We start from the raw sequence: 16,625 nt of genomic DNA, 5'->3' as shown, positions 1-16,625 counted from the left end.
AGTCACAGGTACAGTCACAGACGCAGTCACAGGTACAATCACAGTTGCAGTCGCAGTCACAGGCACAGTCACGGGTACCGTCACAGGCACAGTCACATGGACAGACACAGGCACAGTCACGGGTACCGTCACAGACACAGTCACAGACACAGTCACGGGTACCGTCACAGGCACAGTCACATGGACAGACACAGGCACAGTCACGGGTACCGTCACAGACACAGTCACAGACAGGCACAGTCACAGGCATAGACGCAGTCTGCAGCCTGATGGCACTCCAGGTGGGTTGAGGCTCCTTGCCCGTGTGGCTGCTCCACTCTTGAGGAATCTTATCCCCCTGTTCATTACAAACTTTGGCGCTCCACCATTAATGACAAGTCAGGTTAAAGGGGTGTTGACACGCGCGGCTTGGAGAGCCTAATTCCTCACACAGTCTCTCCCGTCTAATGAGAACCCGCGCGCCTGCGAGGGCTGGCGAAATTGAAGGCATGATTATGAATTTATATGAGTGTTTAGGCGCGCGCGGGTTTGCTGGCGGGAATGCCATTGTCGTCTGCGCATAATTGATATATTAAGCCTCACTGCCAGCACTGGCGGAATAAAAAGGGGTGGAGAGTAACCCCCCCCCCCCCCACCTGGCCCCCGACCACCACCCCCCCCGCCCCAAGAGGACCTGGAGAGGGCGCCAGTGGGGAATTGTGGAATGGGGAAGACCTGAGAATCCAAGGAGAGAGATTTGAGGGGTCTCAGAGGGCTGGTTGTGATAGGACATTTCAGGGGTTCAGGGGCGGGTCCAGCCAATCAGGGGGTTTAGACTTTCGGCGGTGCAGTCAAGCAGGGAACATTCTGGAAGGGGCAATCCCAAAAACGAACCCCTTTTTTTCGGAGACTGCTGGGATTCCTTCCCTCCGCAGTGGTGGAGCCCGCCTCTTCTCCTTTAAAACAGTGGCCCGTAAATAAACTGTAAATGTGCTCGACGCTTATTCAGATTCCCCCATGAAACTGATTTTGGGAAAGTTACATCACAGACGGCCGCTTTCCTGGCACAGATTCTTATATTGCTCCATTTTGTGTGTGATTCGGTGGACATCACAGCCTGTCTGTGAAGCGTGAGGACGCCCCAGAGTGGTATGAAAACGAAGGCTTCAAATTCTCTCTCATTGTGCTCATTTTCTCTTCTCCTGCGCTGTCGCCCATCCCTCTGGCCTTTTTTTTTTGGGCTTTAGAGACGGGGGGGCGGGGGGGGGGGAATAACCAGCTTTGTTTAACCGCCGCTAAATCGAGCCCCTAAAAATCGCCTGCCCCCCCACCCCCGCTTTGCCGCGAGCCCCTGATCCCCAGGTTTGGAGCGAGCCGGCGTGTCGTTTGACCCCCACGCCGATGTTGCTTTTTAGCGGAAAAGGCAGCGGGCTGGGGCGCTGATATCAATAAAACCTGCCGAAAACAGCGGATGAGGCCTCGCTGCGGCGTGTCGAGGGGGGGGGGGGGGAGAGTGGGTGTGTCTTCATAGCGGGGGACGGGGAGGGGGGAGGGGGGGGGGGAGCGCGTAGGACAGACCGCGAAATCTGCTGGCGGCGCGGCGGACGGCCGTTTGATGTGCTAACGTTTCCATTCCCCCGTCACATTAATCAAAAGTTTTAGTGTCTGTAATTACTGTGGGCGAGAGAACCTGTTAGCACTTACTCCCTGATACTCAGATCTCAGCTTCCTGGTTTTTTATGTTCTGTGTGTGTATGTAGTCCTGCCATGCTCTCAGGAGCTGACATCAGAAGTGGTAATATAATAATAATAACCATAAAAATAATAATAATTTGTATAATTTACATTTATATAGTGCCTCTCATGATTTCAAATCATTTTATAGGCAAGGGGGGAAAACTCCACCGATGTCTAGCACCCATCTGGGTGATACACAGAGCACTCATTTTTGACCACATGTCTCACCACAATATTAGTTTCACTGGAGTGGGTGGGAATTATTGTGCCAATTAAAGGGGAGGTCAATTAGCAGTCAGCTTGTGCATTTTGCCTGGACGCAAGGGAACCCCGTACTCTGTGAGTTACTGTAATTGTACTGTAATTTCCATGGGATCTTTAATGACCAGGTTTTAGTTGGACGCCAGTATTTGATTCATTTTGATTTAACATTATGTACATGACCCTATTTAGCCACAGCGGATGATTGAAAATCTGTGTCTCTGTCACCAGTTTGCTGTGGAATTGCTGTGCACCCCCGCCCCCCCCCCCTCCCAAACTCCCCCCTCCCTACCTCTGGGTCGTACCTTCAGTGACTTGAGCCTGGAGGTCCCAGTGAAGCTCAGAATGAAGATGCACGAAGGCTGCATCCTTAGGATTTACGTCACCCTGCGCAGCTCCCCCCCCCACCCGACCCCCCGTTGTTTTGGGCCGCTTCCCTTCTGGGGCCTCGGAAGTCCGAGCCGCCCTGTCACCTCCCCGAGACGTTTTTCGCTTTTAAACGCGTTTCCCTGGCAACGGACGGAGCTTTGCGTGCTCCTCCCTGCCCTGACGAGGCTGACACGGAGGCATCCCCGGGGGCACGGGGGGGTTTTTAAAATTTATTTTTATTTACTTATGTACTTCTTTGCGGGGAAATGAAATCGGTGACCGTGGCTTTAGAGAAAAGATGACGGGGTTGAGGAGAAACAGATCGGTAATTTGGCATTCCCTGATGCCCTCCCGTTGTACGCCATGTTTCTCCCTGATAAAGGCTGTCTGCGGTGAAACGGAGAGGCTTCGAAGGCCTCCCGATCGCCTTGCGTCTGACAGAGGATGTTTATCGTTCGTCACGTGTGAGATGTCCGATGTAGAAAATGCCCCACCCTCCAGTGATGTATACGCAGTCAAGCATAGAATACCATCCACCCTCCAATGCTGTAAAGATATCACACGTAGGATGTCACCTGCTAGTGTTGCACTAGATAGTTATATGTTATAAGATGGTTATAAGACACCACCCTCTGATACTATGATATTGTAAAAAGGTGTAGGCTCCTGCCTTGAGTATTATAGTCAAGTGTATGAGATGCAGAACTGCTTGAATTTGGCACGCATGGCTCAAATAGATAAAGAGGTTTTAAGAAGGGTACATGGCCCGGAGAGGAAACCTTTGTTTCCAGGATGAACTTTAGAAAAGCAGTGGCTGTAAGATGTGGATGCGGGAGCGGTAGCTGTGTGTCTGACGTCCAGTTATCGTAGAAGTCATGAGACGACGAAGAGATGCGGAGGGATAAAAATAAAAAATCTACTCGATGCGAAAAACGTGACCCGTGTCCTGTCGGAGTTAGAGGGGAGGGCGAAGCCGGAGTTTCTCGGGCGATGGCTTATTTTTTAGGCGGGTCGTGCTGGTTTGACTGAAGTCTTCTTGCCTCGGAAGGCAGCGAGACAAGATGGGGGGCCATTTCGACAGGCCGTCTGTCATTTATTATGGAGTAAGAACTGAAACTCAAGCCGGAGCAGTACTGGGAATAGGGTGTTTGTGATCCGCGGGCCACAAAGGACCAGGGTGGTGGAATCATCTCTATCAATCAATCATCTGTTTAAAAAAAAAAAAAATCTCTCTAAAGCCCGATCTTGATTTTTTTTTTTCATCTTGTTCATTCCTCCTGAAGGTTTATTAGCGCCGACGTTAAGGAGCTTTTGAAGTATCGGAGCCCAACGGTAATTAGCATGAGAAATGTGACGGGAGATGTTTTGCCAGTTGGATTCAGTGGCAGAATCGGTCCTCTCAGACGTTTTTCAGTAGTAGCGCCTGCATGGCTGGAATTTCAGAATGTTGTCTTGGCGAAGGAGCCACATGCTAATTAACCGCGGGGCTTTGCGCTCGGAAAAAAATGTTCTTTGAGAACATTCCGGTGCGCCAAGGAAAGAGCAAAACGCGTCTAATATTTATGACTCATGCCTCGAGTTCTTTGCATTTCCTGTGTGTAATTTGTCCGTGGAGCCTTTTGAAGATGCCTTTTTCTCGTCTGTCTTGTCGTGATCAAATGGCCGTCTTGTTCCCCCCCGTCTTTTTTCCCGCTGGCATAATTAGGGATTCCTGCGTCGACACGTCGCGTTTGCCCGCACGACATCACGCTCAACAAGCGCGAGCAAATCCCATCGAGCGGTAATGAAAGCTCGAGTGTGCCTTGACGTGGTGTTGGGCTTGTTGCGGTGGTGTCATGTCATGCCATTTTGCCTCCCATTTGAATCTTCAGATCATACCAGTTTGGTTGGATGGGGAGAGCGTACCGTATTTTGAAAAGGCGCAGTCATTTCCCGTGGGACCTTTTAGGCCAGAATCGGGGAACCCCATTCCTAGAGGTCCAAGTCCGTATCCCTTTTGGGATTTTATGCCAAATTTTGCTCTCAACTATTTAGTTAGAGGCCTGTTCTCTAACTACTATGTTCCACTGCTGCCTTTGTCTTCTGGAAAGGTCTTCTTAATGGTATCCTACGAGCTGTCTTTTTTCCATTTCTGTATTATTTGTGTTGCACACTATTCAACAAATGATCCCCTCATCATGGAAAGAAAATGTGCAAGTATAAATGGGTTTAATTTTATCAAATTTGATTGTAGGCAAACAGTTTTAGCGGGTAAAGGATAACCGGGTGCCTAGCTTTCCTTATTACCTAAACAAATTGAAGGGTCCCTGCCGCAAAAAAAAAAGTGTAATTGTGTAACTCCGTTAAGGAGAGGTCCTGGAGGGTGTAGTACGGCAGCATCTAAATTAGCTGTCTGGCAGAATGCAGGTTTTCTCTGACTTCAGCTGGACGAGTGAGCTCATTATTAACGGTGTGAACGGGAACAGTCTGGATGGGGGGGGGTGGGGTGGTGTTTCATTTAAGGACAGTTACACAAGGCCGTCCATAGGGATGCTTGACATTTGCTTGAGGACGACCTGTCATTTTGGGAGGGTGTTGAACCCATTGTTTGCGTGGCCAAGCACAGACTACCGTAGTTAATGACTTGCCCTGGCCTGAGCCAAACAGGTTTATAGCTTTTCCTGGATGGATCCATTAATGGCAGCAGAGGAAGATGGATAAGACGCCATTTTACATGGTCCTGAGCTTTCATTACCTCCAAAGTTCATCCGCTGGTCATGAGCAACCTCAGTTAGCACGCCCTCTTGGCTTCTTTAGCCTCTTCGATGGGAAACAGATGGTTTTTTTTTTACACCTATGAAATTTTATGCTATACGCAACCCGCGTGACTTGCGTCACTCCAGGGAATGCTCCCCCTTGTACACTTGACATCTTTTACTGGGAACCTGGGCCATCGTTTTCCAGAGGACCGTAATGGCGGTTACAAACTCTGATCCTTGGCCTACGTTTGCTTTCTTCCTCCAGTTTTCACTGCTGAATCACATGCCATCCCCAGTCTAACCTTAAGGTCAATGATTTGATGTGTTCAGCGATTGCTTTGCTGCAAAGTGAACTGATCATCAGGAATCAGATAGGTTGTTGGTTGATTGATTCGCATCAATACTATGCAGGACTTTTTTTCTAAGATGTGTAGGCCTTTAATTGATTGATTTATTTACAAACTGGTTGAACGAATTATTGGTTGATTTGTTGGATGATTGATTGGTATGTTTGATTGATTGATTGATTGCTTGGTTTGTTTGTTTGTTTGTTTGTTTGTTTGTTTGTTTGATTGTTTGTTTTTTGGTTTGTTTGATTGATTGATTTAATTGCTTTGTGTTCCAGGGCGAAGAAGAGGAGCAAACCTCTGAACCTGAAGATCCACAGCAGCGTGGGCAGCTGTGAGAACCTGCCTTCCCAGCGCTCTCCTCTGCTCTGCGAGCGCTCCCTCCGTTCTTTTTTCTTCCCCACGTTCCTCCCGTCCACGCCCCCCGTCCACCCCGACGCCACCTTCTCTGCAAGTAAGTCCCCGACCCGCCACCCAAACTCACCGCACCCACTGAAAATCTGCTTTATAAAACTTGTTGGTAGTTCATAAAACTTGTTGAAGCAGTCAGCCTATTTTTATTTGGAAAATATTTCTAAATCCTTAATCCGGTGAAATGCCCTGCAGGTGGATGGATGGCAAAAGTAAACAAACAATGAATATATCGAATAATAGCGTAAATAATACATGTAGTAGTAAGCTCCAGCAGAATGAATCTCCTGTCCAATGTCACCAAATTTAATATGTCATTAAAAGCCAATGTTGTCAGCAAACAGGTTGATGAGCAAACCCAAATGAAGGCAGAATAAACTGAGCCATTGTTTTTAAAGTCGTTTAGACTGGCCTGGCCTGAGCTGGAGTATGGGACGTTATTTTTATTTTTAACTGACCAGATGTTGATGAGTTAATAATAAACGTTCCATGAGATCGGAAGACCCAAGTTACGTCAACGGAAATGACATCATCTCTTAACACGCCGCTGTCCAGACAGAAGATCCCCAGAGGATTTTGAGGTGTTTTATTGGCTGCTTTGGAATTCCAAAACAAAAACGTTTCAGCCTCAACAACGCGCGGCTGGCTCCGGGCGCATAATGTTCGCATCCATCGCCCCCCACTCCGAAATTCAGGCCACGGTCGCAGCGCGAGAGCTGTCAGGCGGAGAATGAGTAAAGCCCCCCCCCCCCAATCCCCCCCCCCCTTCGTATTTGCATCCGTGGCGTGCGGTCGCATACGGCCCTCCGGGGCCCCCCCCGGCGCTGCCGCATTACCGCGTTGCCGGCGACGATAAACGTCTCGCGCGGGGCGATATCGGCGAGGCTGTGTGAGCGGACTCGGAATGGCGGGTGACGGCGTCAGAAACGGGGGGTGGGGTGGGGGGGGGGGGGGGCGGATAAAATACGGCCGCAGATGGAAGCGGCGAATGGCTTAGGGGGGCCCTGGGTAATGGGCCCTAATTCACTCGCTGGCTCTTATCCGCCGATCTGGATTCGTGCGGCCGCGCTTGGTGTCGGGCGCGAGGCCCTCTGGTGCACGTTCGGCAGCCAGGAAGGGCCCGCTGCAATTAATCTCCTCCTGCACCGGCCATGTGTGTGAGTGTGTGTGCGTGTGTGTGTATGTGAGTGTGTGAGTGTGTGTGTGTGTGCGTGTGTGTGTGTGAGTGTGTATGTGTGAACTTGTAATACTATATTTCTGGGGACAAAATGTCCCCACAAGGATAGAAAGATAAGGAAAATTATGCTTTGTGGGGACCTTTTGCTCGTCCCCACAAGGTCAAAGGACTGTTTTAGGGTTAGGGTTAGGGTTAAGGCTAGGGTTAGGGTTAGGGTTATGGCTAGGGCTAGGGCTAGGGTTATGCCTAGGTTTAGGGTTAGGGTTAGGGTTATTGCTAGGGTTAGGGTTAGGTTTACGGCTAGGGTTACGGTTATGGCAAAGGTTAGGGTTAGGGTTATGGCTAGGGTTAGGGTTTGGGTTAGGGTCATGGCTAGGGTTAGGGTTAGGGTTACGGCTAGGGTTAGGGTTATGGCTAGGGCTAGGGTTAGGGTTATGGCTTGGGTTATGGTTAGGGTTATGGTTGTGGCTAGAGTTAGGGTTAGGGTTATGGCTAGGGCTATTGTTACATCTAGAGTTAGGATTAGGGTTAGGGTTATGGCAGGGGTTATGGCTAGGGTTAGGGTTAGAGGTTTTCGGAATGAATTTATTCAGTGGGATGTCCTCATAAGGATAGTAGTACGGGACTGTGTGTATGTGCGCATGTGTGCGTGTGTGTCTTTGTGTTTGTGTGAGTGTGTGTGTATACAGTGTGTGTGTGTTTCTATGTGTGTGTGTTTGCGTATGTGTGTGTGAGAGTGTGTATGTGTGTGTCTGTGTCTGTTTGGAGATGTATATATGTGCATGCTAGTATGTATGCTTTTGTGTGCGTGTATGTGTATGTCACCCTGTGTTTACAGTATGTGTGTGCGTGTGTCTGTGCATCTATACCATGTGTATGTGTCCGTGTGCATTTGTCTATGCATTTGTGTATGCACACACTGTATGTGTGTCTGCGTATGTTTTTGCATTATGTGTTTAGCGTGCTCCTGTGCATATGTCTGTGTATGTGTTGATAATTATACACTTCCGTGATGACACACAGAAACGTTCTGATTTGCATTGCGTTCGGTGTGAGGAGCGGTTTGGGTCGTGGGTAAAACTCCATTCGGCTCCTCGTTCTTGTGTGTGAGTTGCCTGGCGACGGCGCTCGGCAGTTGGAAGCGGCACGCGTCCTCCGCTTTGTTCCTCCTCAGACGTTTTCCTGGTTTTTTTTTTTTTGTTTTTTCTGAGGAGCGGAACGTCGCTATTGAGTTAGCGGCATCTGGGCGAGCAGAATTCCTCCAGAGCAGGCAGGCAATCTCAGATCAATAATGCGGCCAATCCGGTTTTTTCCTGGATCTGGAAAGAGGACAGTGATTAAGACGGATCCCCCTTGCAGAGGCGGGCGTCCAGATCCAGCAGAACGATTTCATTCGATTGTGGCGGAGTCGGTAATGGCATTAACCGGGGCCGCGGTGGTGCTCTCCTGGGTCAGGAGAAGAGACACGGCACCATTTACCAGCCCTGTTTGTCTCATCAGATCTGGTAATTTGTCTGCATTCTGTCCGCTCATGGAAGACATCAACACCCTTAATCCACTAAAGCCATTTGGCACAATGAACTGCCCCGTACCGTCTTCATCAAAAAGGCAGATCTCAAGCCTGTACGGGAACGGCCAGAGAGAGCAGCCTATTCGGTGTGTGTGTGTGTGTGTGTGTGCGTGTGTGAGTGTGTGTGTGTGTGTGTGTCAGTTTCACGGTGACTTCATTTTCTGAAATAAACCGGAGTTAACAGAAAGTGACTGTTTCTCTCTCTCTCTCTCTCTCTCTCTATATATATATATATATATTTCATTGTCGTAGCATATGCCCTGCGCCATGTTTTCTTGTGTGCTTTAGCCCCTGTTGTTTGTAAGCGACGTTTGCACCGAAATGAGCGAGCGCAGGGACAGAATAACTTGCAGTAATTTGTCGTAATGAGGCTGGCGGTGAGGGACGGTTGGGGTCTTGGTTTGCGTCGGCGCTCGGTTGGTGGTTGGGCCCTGGGGCGGGTTTGGCGTGACGAGGACCAGCGTCCCATCTGCGGTGACGTGGCCGATGCGCTCGGAGCCCCGTTGCCAGGTGAACGCCGCAGTCAAACTGCCAAAAAATCGCCGATTTCAAACCCCCCCCACCCACCCCCCCGCCTTCCATACACACACACACACACGCGCACACACAGCCTGTCTTTTGCTCATCGAGCTTCCAGTATACGCAGAGGAACTTGGGTCCTGTTCTCTTCCTGGATTTGGGTCTTGTGGTGGACACCGTATTTTCGGCTTCGCGATGCCGGCACGTTCCGTGGCGAGGCTTGTTCGGCGACGACCGAGCGGAATCCTCAGACTGTCGCTCGCCCAGAGAGTGACATCACCAGAGCAGCAGGTTGTGATGTCATTCATGGCTCGAACCGTGATACGGTCCAAAAAAACATGTTTCCCATACATATTCTCGCTCTGATGAATAGCAGGTTCTATAGACAAGAAGTACCGAAGCTGAAATGTCCCCTTAATTTCAGATATTCACTGAATAAGTAATTGAGAAAATTAGTATATTTGGATGATTGTTGTTTTTTTTACCAGTATATTCCATGATAAAAGTGCATTGGGCTTCTCAAAACCTCCCCATAGCTCACATATTAACACAAATCTGAGGCCTAAGGTAGTGAGAGGTGATTGGTTAAACATTATTGATTTGTACTCAACTAGAACTGCAAGTCGTTAGAGTTGAAGAAAAAATGACTGAAAGAAAACAGACTTTAGAGATTTCCTTCCCATTGTCATTGATGACTTGCATTCAAGCTCAGCTGTAATCAGGAAAAGCCTTTTCTTTATTGTGTTAATGGAAGAACAAGAGTAAACCTTTACTTCTGAAACCAGATGGCTCAGAATCTTGTGAACTCTTCAAAACATCGAGTTCAGAGAGTTGGTTATGCAAATGCCTAGCTGCGGGAGGTGTATTTAGGAATAAAATTAAGAAAAGAAAAAAACTGTTGACGGCAGGAGAAATTGTTATTAGTCGGTTGTTTAGTTGTCGTTTATGATAATTGATGACCTTTTCCACTGTTGAAATTCATCAGTCATTTGCATTAAATATATCATTGGTTGTCAGTCAAAATGCAAATGTTATTAAAGAAAATATGCCAGTATCTCTCCAGCTATATTTTATACAGTCATCATCTCTTATCTAGCACTTGTAAAATTATTTGACTATGTAATGTGTAGCATATGATCTAAAGAGAGCTTTTTTTTTTGTTCACAAAAAAGCAAGGTTAACATCAAAGTGCATCAATAAGCTAAGCGTGCTCATTTAGTCCCCTGCGATGACGTAAGAGCACACAGTAAAGTTGATTATGCTGTTTTACGAAGGTTTGACCGGTTGTCATAGAAACCGTGCGTGCGGCGGAGCTCCGTCGAAAAATCGGCGAGTTGTCTCACGATCGGCGGAGGAAAGAGGCGGAGGTTAACCCCTCAGCGGCGCTCAGCCGTCGAGCCGCTCTTTCGCCCGGGTTCCCGAAGGAGCTGACTCGCGTTTAAAAGGTCAGCGCTGGGAGCTGAACTGCACCCGCGTAGCGATCCGTGTGCCCTTTGAAATCCTTCGATGACATATCTTCGCCCCATTTCCGAACCCACCTGTAATCGTGCATTTTGCAGTTAGCCGCAGCGGCGATCTCATTTTTCTTAGAGTTCGGCGACGCGGTGTTGAGACGCTGTTCCGCGAGTGTGGTCCTGATGGGATTCGCTCTCCCCCCCCCTCCCCCCCCCCCCCCCCTCCCCCTCCCCACTCCCCCAGAGTCTAACGCAATCCTCTTCTCTGTCCCTCCACGGGACTGTGGCAAGCCAGCATCCCTGGGATGATGGAAGTCTGCAATTACGCAGGGAAGGAAGTACCGGGACTCGTTCTTAATTAAGAGGAAGTGATGCGTGCCAGAGAGAGGGCCACCAGGAAGGGCTGGCGGTGGGTTCCCGGCGCCCAGGGTTTGTCATGTCCATTTAGCTCCATTTGAGTCCGCGAGACTGCCAGACCGAAAGGTCGTCCGGTCTGCGCTAGGGATTCGTACGTTTCGCGAAAATAAAACCCTTTCTCTTTCGGGGGGAAAAGACGCGTGTTGACGTGGGTATGGGTAACTGTCACCTGTAAACACGCATTGGTCCCCCCAATAAGTGGGACTATGTGAAACAAATAGACATAAACCTATGCGTCCCCTACCTCACAGCTTTAGTGGTTTGGGTGTCATTACTAAGGCAGAAGAACTGCATTAATGTTATTAATCAGAATTAGAATGCATGTAATATGAATGTCGGATGCAGCTTGAACTTCGCTGGCTGAGGTTCATGGCCTCCGATCTGTAGGCTAGGAGCCCCAGCTGAGATGGTAGTGATGCTCTGTTAGTGTTCGCCAATGCATGGTGGTGTGAGGCTAAGCCTAACCCTACAATTTATAAAAATAGTAATAATAATAATAGTAGTAATAATAATAATAATAATAACTGTTGCCTTGCATTTAGCTGCGTACTGTGTGTGGTTTACAGCAGCTGATGGGCACTACGACTCAAATCAATTTTATTTATATGGCGCTTTTCCCAGAGAAAATCTCCACAGACCCCATGGTTACCAGGCCTGATCCTTAACCATTATGCTATTAGGGCCTGAATCTAGCACTCGAACACCCGCCGAATGTGGGTAGATTAGGGCGGTGTCGGGTGAACGGGACCAATTAACCAGACATGTTGTCGTGTAGAAATCAAGCTGCTGTAAAAATCCCCACAACATGCATGGAAGTTCATGCTTGTAAACCAATCACAAGCAAAGCTTCAGAATGCCAGACTTCCACAGATCCTCACGTTCATTAGGCTACTCGGATTTCACGTCTCCTGTCTGCTATCATCGCCAGTTGTAACCGTAGACCGTTAAATATGCATGTCTGCGCATGTCTGACTACTACTACAGAGGTTTCGACTGTTTAACGTTAGTCACCTGTCGAAAAATATGTGGCAGCACGTCACTGGGGTAAAAAAAAAAAAAACTGTCGAAAAGAGGAAGACAAATGATAATGTCAAAGGAGAACAAAGCGATGTAAAAAAAAAGAAGAAAGAAACAGTTTTTTAATGAGAAATGGAAGTCGTGTTCTTTTTAATGACAAGAGCAAGTCATGTTCTCTGCTGACTACCATCTGCATGGCCCTGAAAAGTCAAAACATTCCTGCGTGACACGTGCTCTCAGTTCTATTAGAGATGTTATTAAAAAAAAGAAGACAATATATTGTAATTACTATTGTTTGTTCATTTAATCGCATTGTGAGATGTATTTTGTCTTCAAAAAAAATGTTTTACGAAGCACGCTCTTGCGGTTCAGTGATTTTCATTTTCATGTTGTGCAAAGAAAATTGAGTCTGCTAAAATGTCTGAGTGAGGTTAATTTTTTCATCCACTAGACACAGTGCTAGACGGCAGAACTTCGTAAGCGATTCAAGTTTGCCTGATACAGTATTACCCCTTGTGTGCTTCTCGCTGTCTGAGTCAGCCTTGGATCCTCTTGTGATGTGATGGTTCTGTGGAATGGACACTTGGAAATGAGAGATTTGGGCTTTCTGCAAGTGATTGTCTCTTCTGAGTCGGCCATGGATCCTCTTATGGTGTGATGTTTCTGTTGAATAGACACTTGAAAATGACAGATTCCAGCTTTCTGGAAGTTAATTCTCATTGGTATAGCTGAAATAGGTTCTCCTCAAATCACACATACCTTTGGACCACAATGAGCCTCAAACCTGCCCCCCCCCCCCCCCCCCAGTCAGTAATAATGACTAAACCCCCACCCGCCCTTCCCCTGTGCAATGATAACAACTACACCCCCCAATCACCAGTGAACTACTGTCCCACACCACAATCCGTAATAAATCCAGTTGGTAACGCATCATAGAAATGTAGGCGGAGCCTTGTGTGGGGGAAAATGAATGCCCGACCCCCACTGAGTCCAGATTTGGTCCTAATTTAAAGACTTATGACTGACCGCGTCATTGATTTCCTGTGGAAACTCAAAGCCAAATTTGCCCCCTTAGGGGTTGGGCCTGGAGAGTTTACGATGTTTTTTTGTGGGCGTGCCCTCTCTTGCCATCTGGACCTATGCTAGGGCCACTGGGAAGGCAGCCACAGAAAGCAAAGGGGGAGGGGCCCAAAATCTAACTCTATATTGGGCCCCCAAATGGTTAAGGATGGCCCTGGCCCCCCAGTGCAGGAGAGGGAGAATGTAGAAACATGGACCGGACCGCTATGCTGGGCCTCCTAAATTCCTTCTCTGAACGAGGGGCTGTTGTGTGTATGTATGCATGGGCGTGTGCATATGTGTGTGTGTGTGTGTGTGTGTGTAGGCATTGCCATGGCAACCGTTTTCATACTCAGGGGAAGGTGGGCGCACTTTACCCAGCAGCTGTGGAAGTGGGCACGGAGACCACAGTGCCAGCCTTGCCCAGAGCGGCGCGAAGCCTCTCATCTCTGATCCTCTGAGGACCCCCCCTTAAAGTGGGGGGGGGGGGGGTTGGGGGGGTGGGGGGATTGATCTGTGAAGGCTGCTTCCGGTTTCATATTAGCATCTTGACATGAACAAAAACATGAAAAAATATCTCACGGATTTCCCGGGAACGTGAAGGAATTTGACGCCGCGTCACACGGTTAGGATTTTTTTTGGCGGAACAGCCGAAGAAAGAGGGAAATCGGCGTCTCCACGTGACTGTGTCTTGGGTGTAAATTGGTACCTTTTTTATGAAGGAAGGCCCCATGGATGTGTCCTGGTTCGCTCGTGTGGGTGTAAGGGATGTAGGGGGGCTGTGCGGGATGTGCAGTGCCTCTGCGCTCTCACACAAACTTGACGAGCCAGAGCCTCGGGGCTCAGCCAGGATACACACTGCAAATGAAGGTGAACGAAAAACAAAAGAGGAAAACAAAATGTCCTTGCCTTGTCTGTTTTGGTGAGTGTGTCTCCATGACTGAGAGCGGGAACAGAATGTAAATAAAGGAGCGGAGGGTTTTTTTGCCGAGCCCCTTTCTGTCCAGAGACGGTCTCGGCCCGCGTTCCGTAGACCGACGCCGCGAGCGCTCGTTGATTCCGTACCGCCGCCGGCCCTCGTTCGCGCGCGGCCGCTACCGGGAGACCCGGCCCTCCCTTCTGCCGAACCCTTCCGGCTCTTTCTGTAACGGCGGATAGAGGCTTCATTTGCTCTTCGCCTGGCTTCAGGAAACGGTAAGGGGGCCCCTGTCCGCTTTCACACAGGCTCTGTACGCAGCAACCCCCCCACCGGTGGGGGGTCTATTCTGCAACCATCCATACATTTTCAAACCCCCCCCCCCCAGCAAGGAGATATGACATGGGGATGAGTGGGAACACTGCACACCGTTGGTAATTTTTCCGCCAGTGTGTACGTTAATGGGTTCTCTGGAGGGTCTGTTGAGAGGGGGAGAGAGAGAGAGAGAAAGAGAGAGAGAGAGAGAGGAGCAGAGCCTCTATCAGGATGTGCGTTGGGCGGCATAATATCCCTACAGCTCAGCAACCGGCACGGAAGCTCTCGAGTGTTTCTGTGTCCGTGCCACCGAGGTGGGGGGTGGGGTGGGGGGTGGGGGGCATTTGGGGGGGGTCACGGAGGTCAGCGCCCCCACGTATTTCACCGCGCACGAGCAACCAAATCCTAATTAAAGTATCAAGGATGTTTTTCACGAGATGAATGCCCTTTCCAACTTAACGAGGCACCAGATCCTCGGTCTGATTACTGCCTGAAGGGCGTCCATTGGGGAGATTTTATTGGGTTACTCACAATTTGAGCAATGACTCCGGAATGACGATTGCATTAATTGCCGATAATTAGCTCATGCTAAAATAGCAGAAAAGCCCGAATCGCATTTGGAAGGGGGGGGGGGGGGGGGATTATTATTGGTCCGTGTGGATTTTTCTGTGTTTCCGCGTCTCTTTTTTTCACCGGTGTTTCCACGTGACCGAGCGTATCTGTTACTGCACCAGCTGAAGGCCCCCCAGTACCGGTAAAGAGCGCCCTGTGGTATTCTTGGATGGCAGAGCGGTGCCAGGTCAACGCACGACCGCCATCCATCCATCTCGGTGTGTGTGATTGGGCCCGGGCTATTTCGGCGCGTGTGTGAGTGGTTGCATCTGCGTACTTGCTGGAAACAAAAAACGATTTTGGAGCGCTTCTGCCAAAACGACTCGATTTGAAATTTTTTATATCTGGGGGGGGGGGGGGGGGGGGCTGCTACATTCAAGGGGCTCGGGGTTTAAAAAAAAAAAAAAATCGAATATATTTATTTTGCATTCGGCCTGGGTGAAGCTCTTATCATCGATCGGGGAAAGGCCATCCTGACGTTCGAGGTGACTTGTAGTCATTATGAAAGGTATTTACCAGCTGAAATGTCAGCCGATGCAAAAGCAGCCTTTATACTGCGGCGATCAGCGTTTGCCCGTTTGTGTGCTGCCATTTCAGCGGGGGGGGGGTTGGCACTCGATGCCTCTTCTCCCCGTTTCTTCTCATTTCATCCGCAGGATGTGGATGGGAGGGAAGGCCCACGATGGCCGATCCTTCTGGTCTGATTTGTGTTCTTCCCCCTCTCCCTCTGTCTCTCACTCTCCCTCTCTGTCTCTCTCTCTTTCTCTCTCCCCCTCTTTCTCTCTCTCTCTTTCTGTCTCCCTCTCTTTCTCGTTCCTGTCGTTCTCTGCAGACACTCTCTCAGTGCCTCGATGGTCTCCTCAGATCCCCCGTCGAGACTTGGGAAATTCTATAAAACACAGGTAACGTGCTGACTGAAAGGAGGGGGGGCGTGGGGTGGTGGGGTGCGGGGGTGGGTCACCGTCTCCTTTGACAAAATGTCAGGCCAATTAAACGGCCTGCTTGCGTAGATCATTTCCACCCTCGCCCCCCATTCTGAAACCCTCCATGGTTCTAAGTGCGTGATCTCAAAACGGTGATGACGTATTGTAACAAAAAGAAAAGTTGGGTGGGGGGTGATGAAAATCCTCGTTTAGAGGCATTGCTTGTGAGCGCCACATCAATCAACGTCACATTTACGTTTTTTTTTACGTTCCGGCCATTTAGCAAGACACTCTTATCCAGCGTGACGTACACGGAATATATTTTTACATTCGTTCCATTTATGCTGCTGAATATTTCACTCCTAGAAATTGGGGTTAAGTGCCTCGTTCAACTCTGCAGTGGCGGCGTCCCCAGCAGGAAATCGAACCCACAACCTGCAAGTTAAAAGCCCAGTTTCCTTTCCCTGAGACTGTACTGCTGCCCTACAGAAGGGGAAAGAAATACTTTGTACACATGAATTGGTACTCCACCTCAGTCTTGGCAAATACAATGGGCTGTTTTTTGAAGGATTATAAATTGCCATTTAGTGTTTTTAAACTTACAAAACATGCAACCTTTTGCCACTGAGAAAAAGTATTTCCAGAGTAGCCCCTTCAGTGTCCACCCGGCTGACATTAAATGTTCTTAAAATGTTTCTGAAATGTGTTGTTCAATATTATACATGGCAGAAACGTTGTGAGAACGTTTTGCATTCGCTGGGCATATGTAGAGACCCAACAGTTGGGGTGTATTATACTTGAATA

The 16,625-nt window shown here is 48.9% G+C and overlaps 1 protein-coding gene across 4 annotated transcripts in view; it reads left to right on the top strand.

Moving 5' to 3' along the window:
• ksr2 (kinase suppressor of ras 2) overlaps nt 1-16,625 on the top strand; it is a 100,569-nt gene that overhangs the window by 35,832 nt on the left and 48,112 nt on the right. For all 4 annotated transcript variants that reach the window (XM_035378653.1, XM_035378652.1, XM_035378649.1 and 1 more), the window contains 2 exons: nt 5,710-5,885; nt 15,731-15,800. In XM_035378653.1, the coding sequence (XP_035234544.1) occupies nt 5,710-5,885; nt 15,731-15,800 (246 nt within the window). The remainder of the gene's footprint in view (nt 1-5,709; nt 5,886-15,730; nt 15,801-16,625) is intronic.

Source organism: Anguilla anguilla, chromosome 10 (assembly GCF_013347855.1).
Source record: "Anguilla anguilla isolate fAngAng1 chromosome 10, fAngAng1.pri, whole genome shotgun sequence".
In the NCBI taxonomy this organism is placed as follows: Eukaryota; Metazoa; Chordata; class Actinopteri; order Anguilliformes; family Anguillidae; genus Anguilla; species Anguilla anguilla.
Note: the sequence above shows the minus strand (reverse complement) of the source record. Positions and strands in the feature narration are given on the sequence as shown.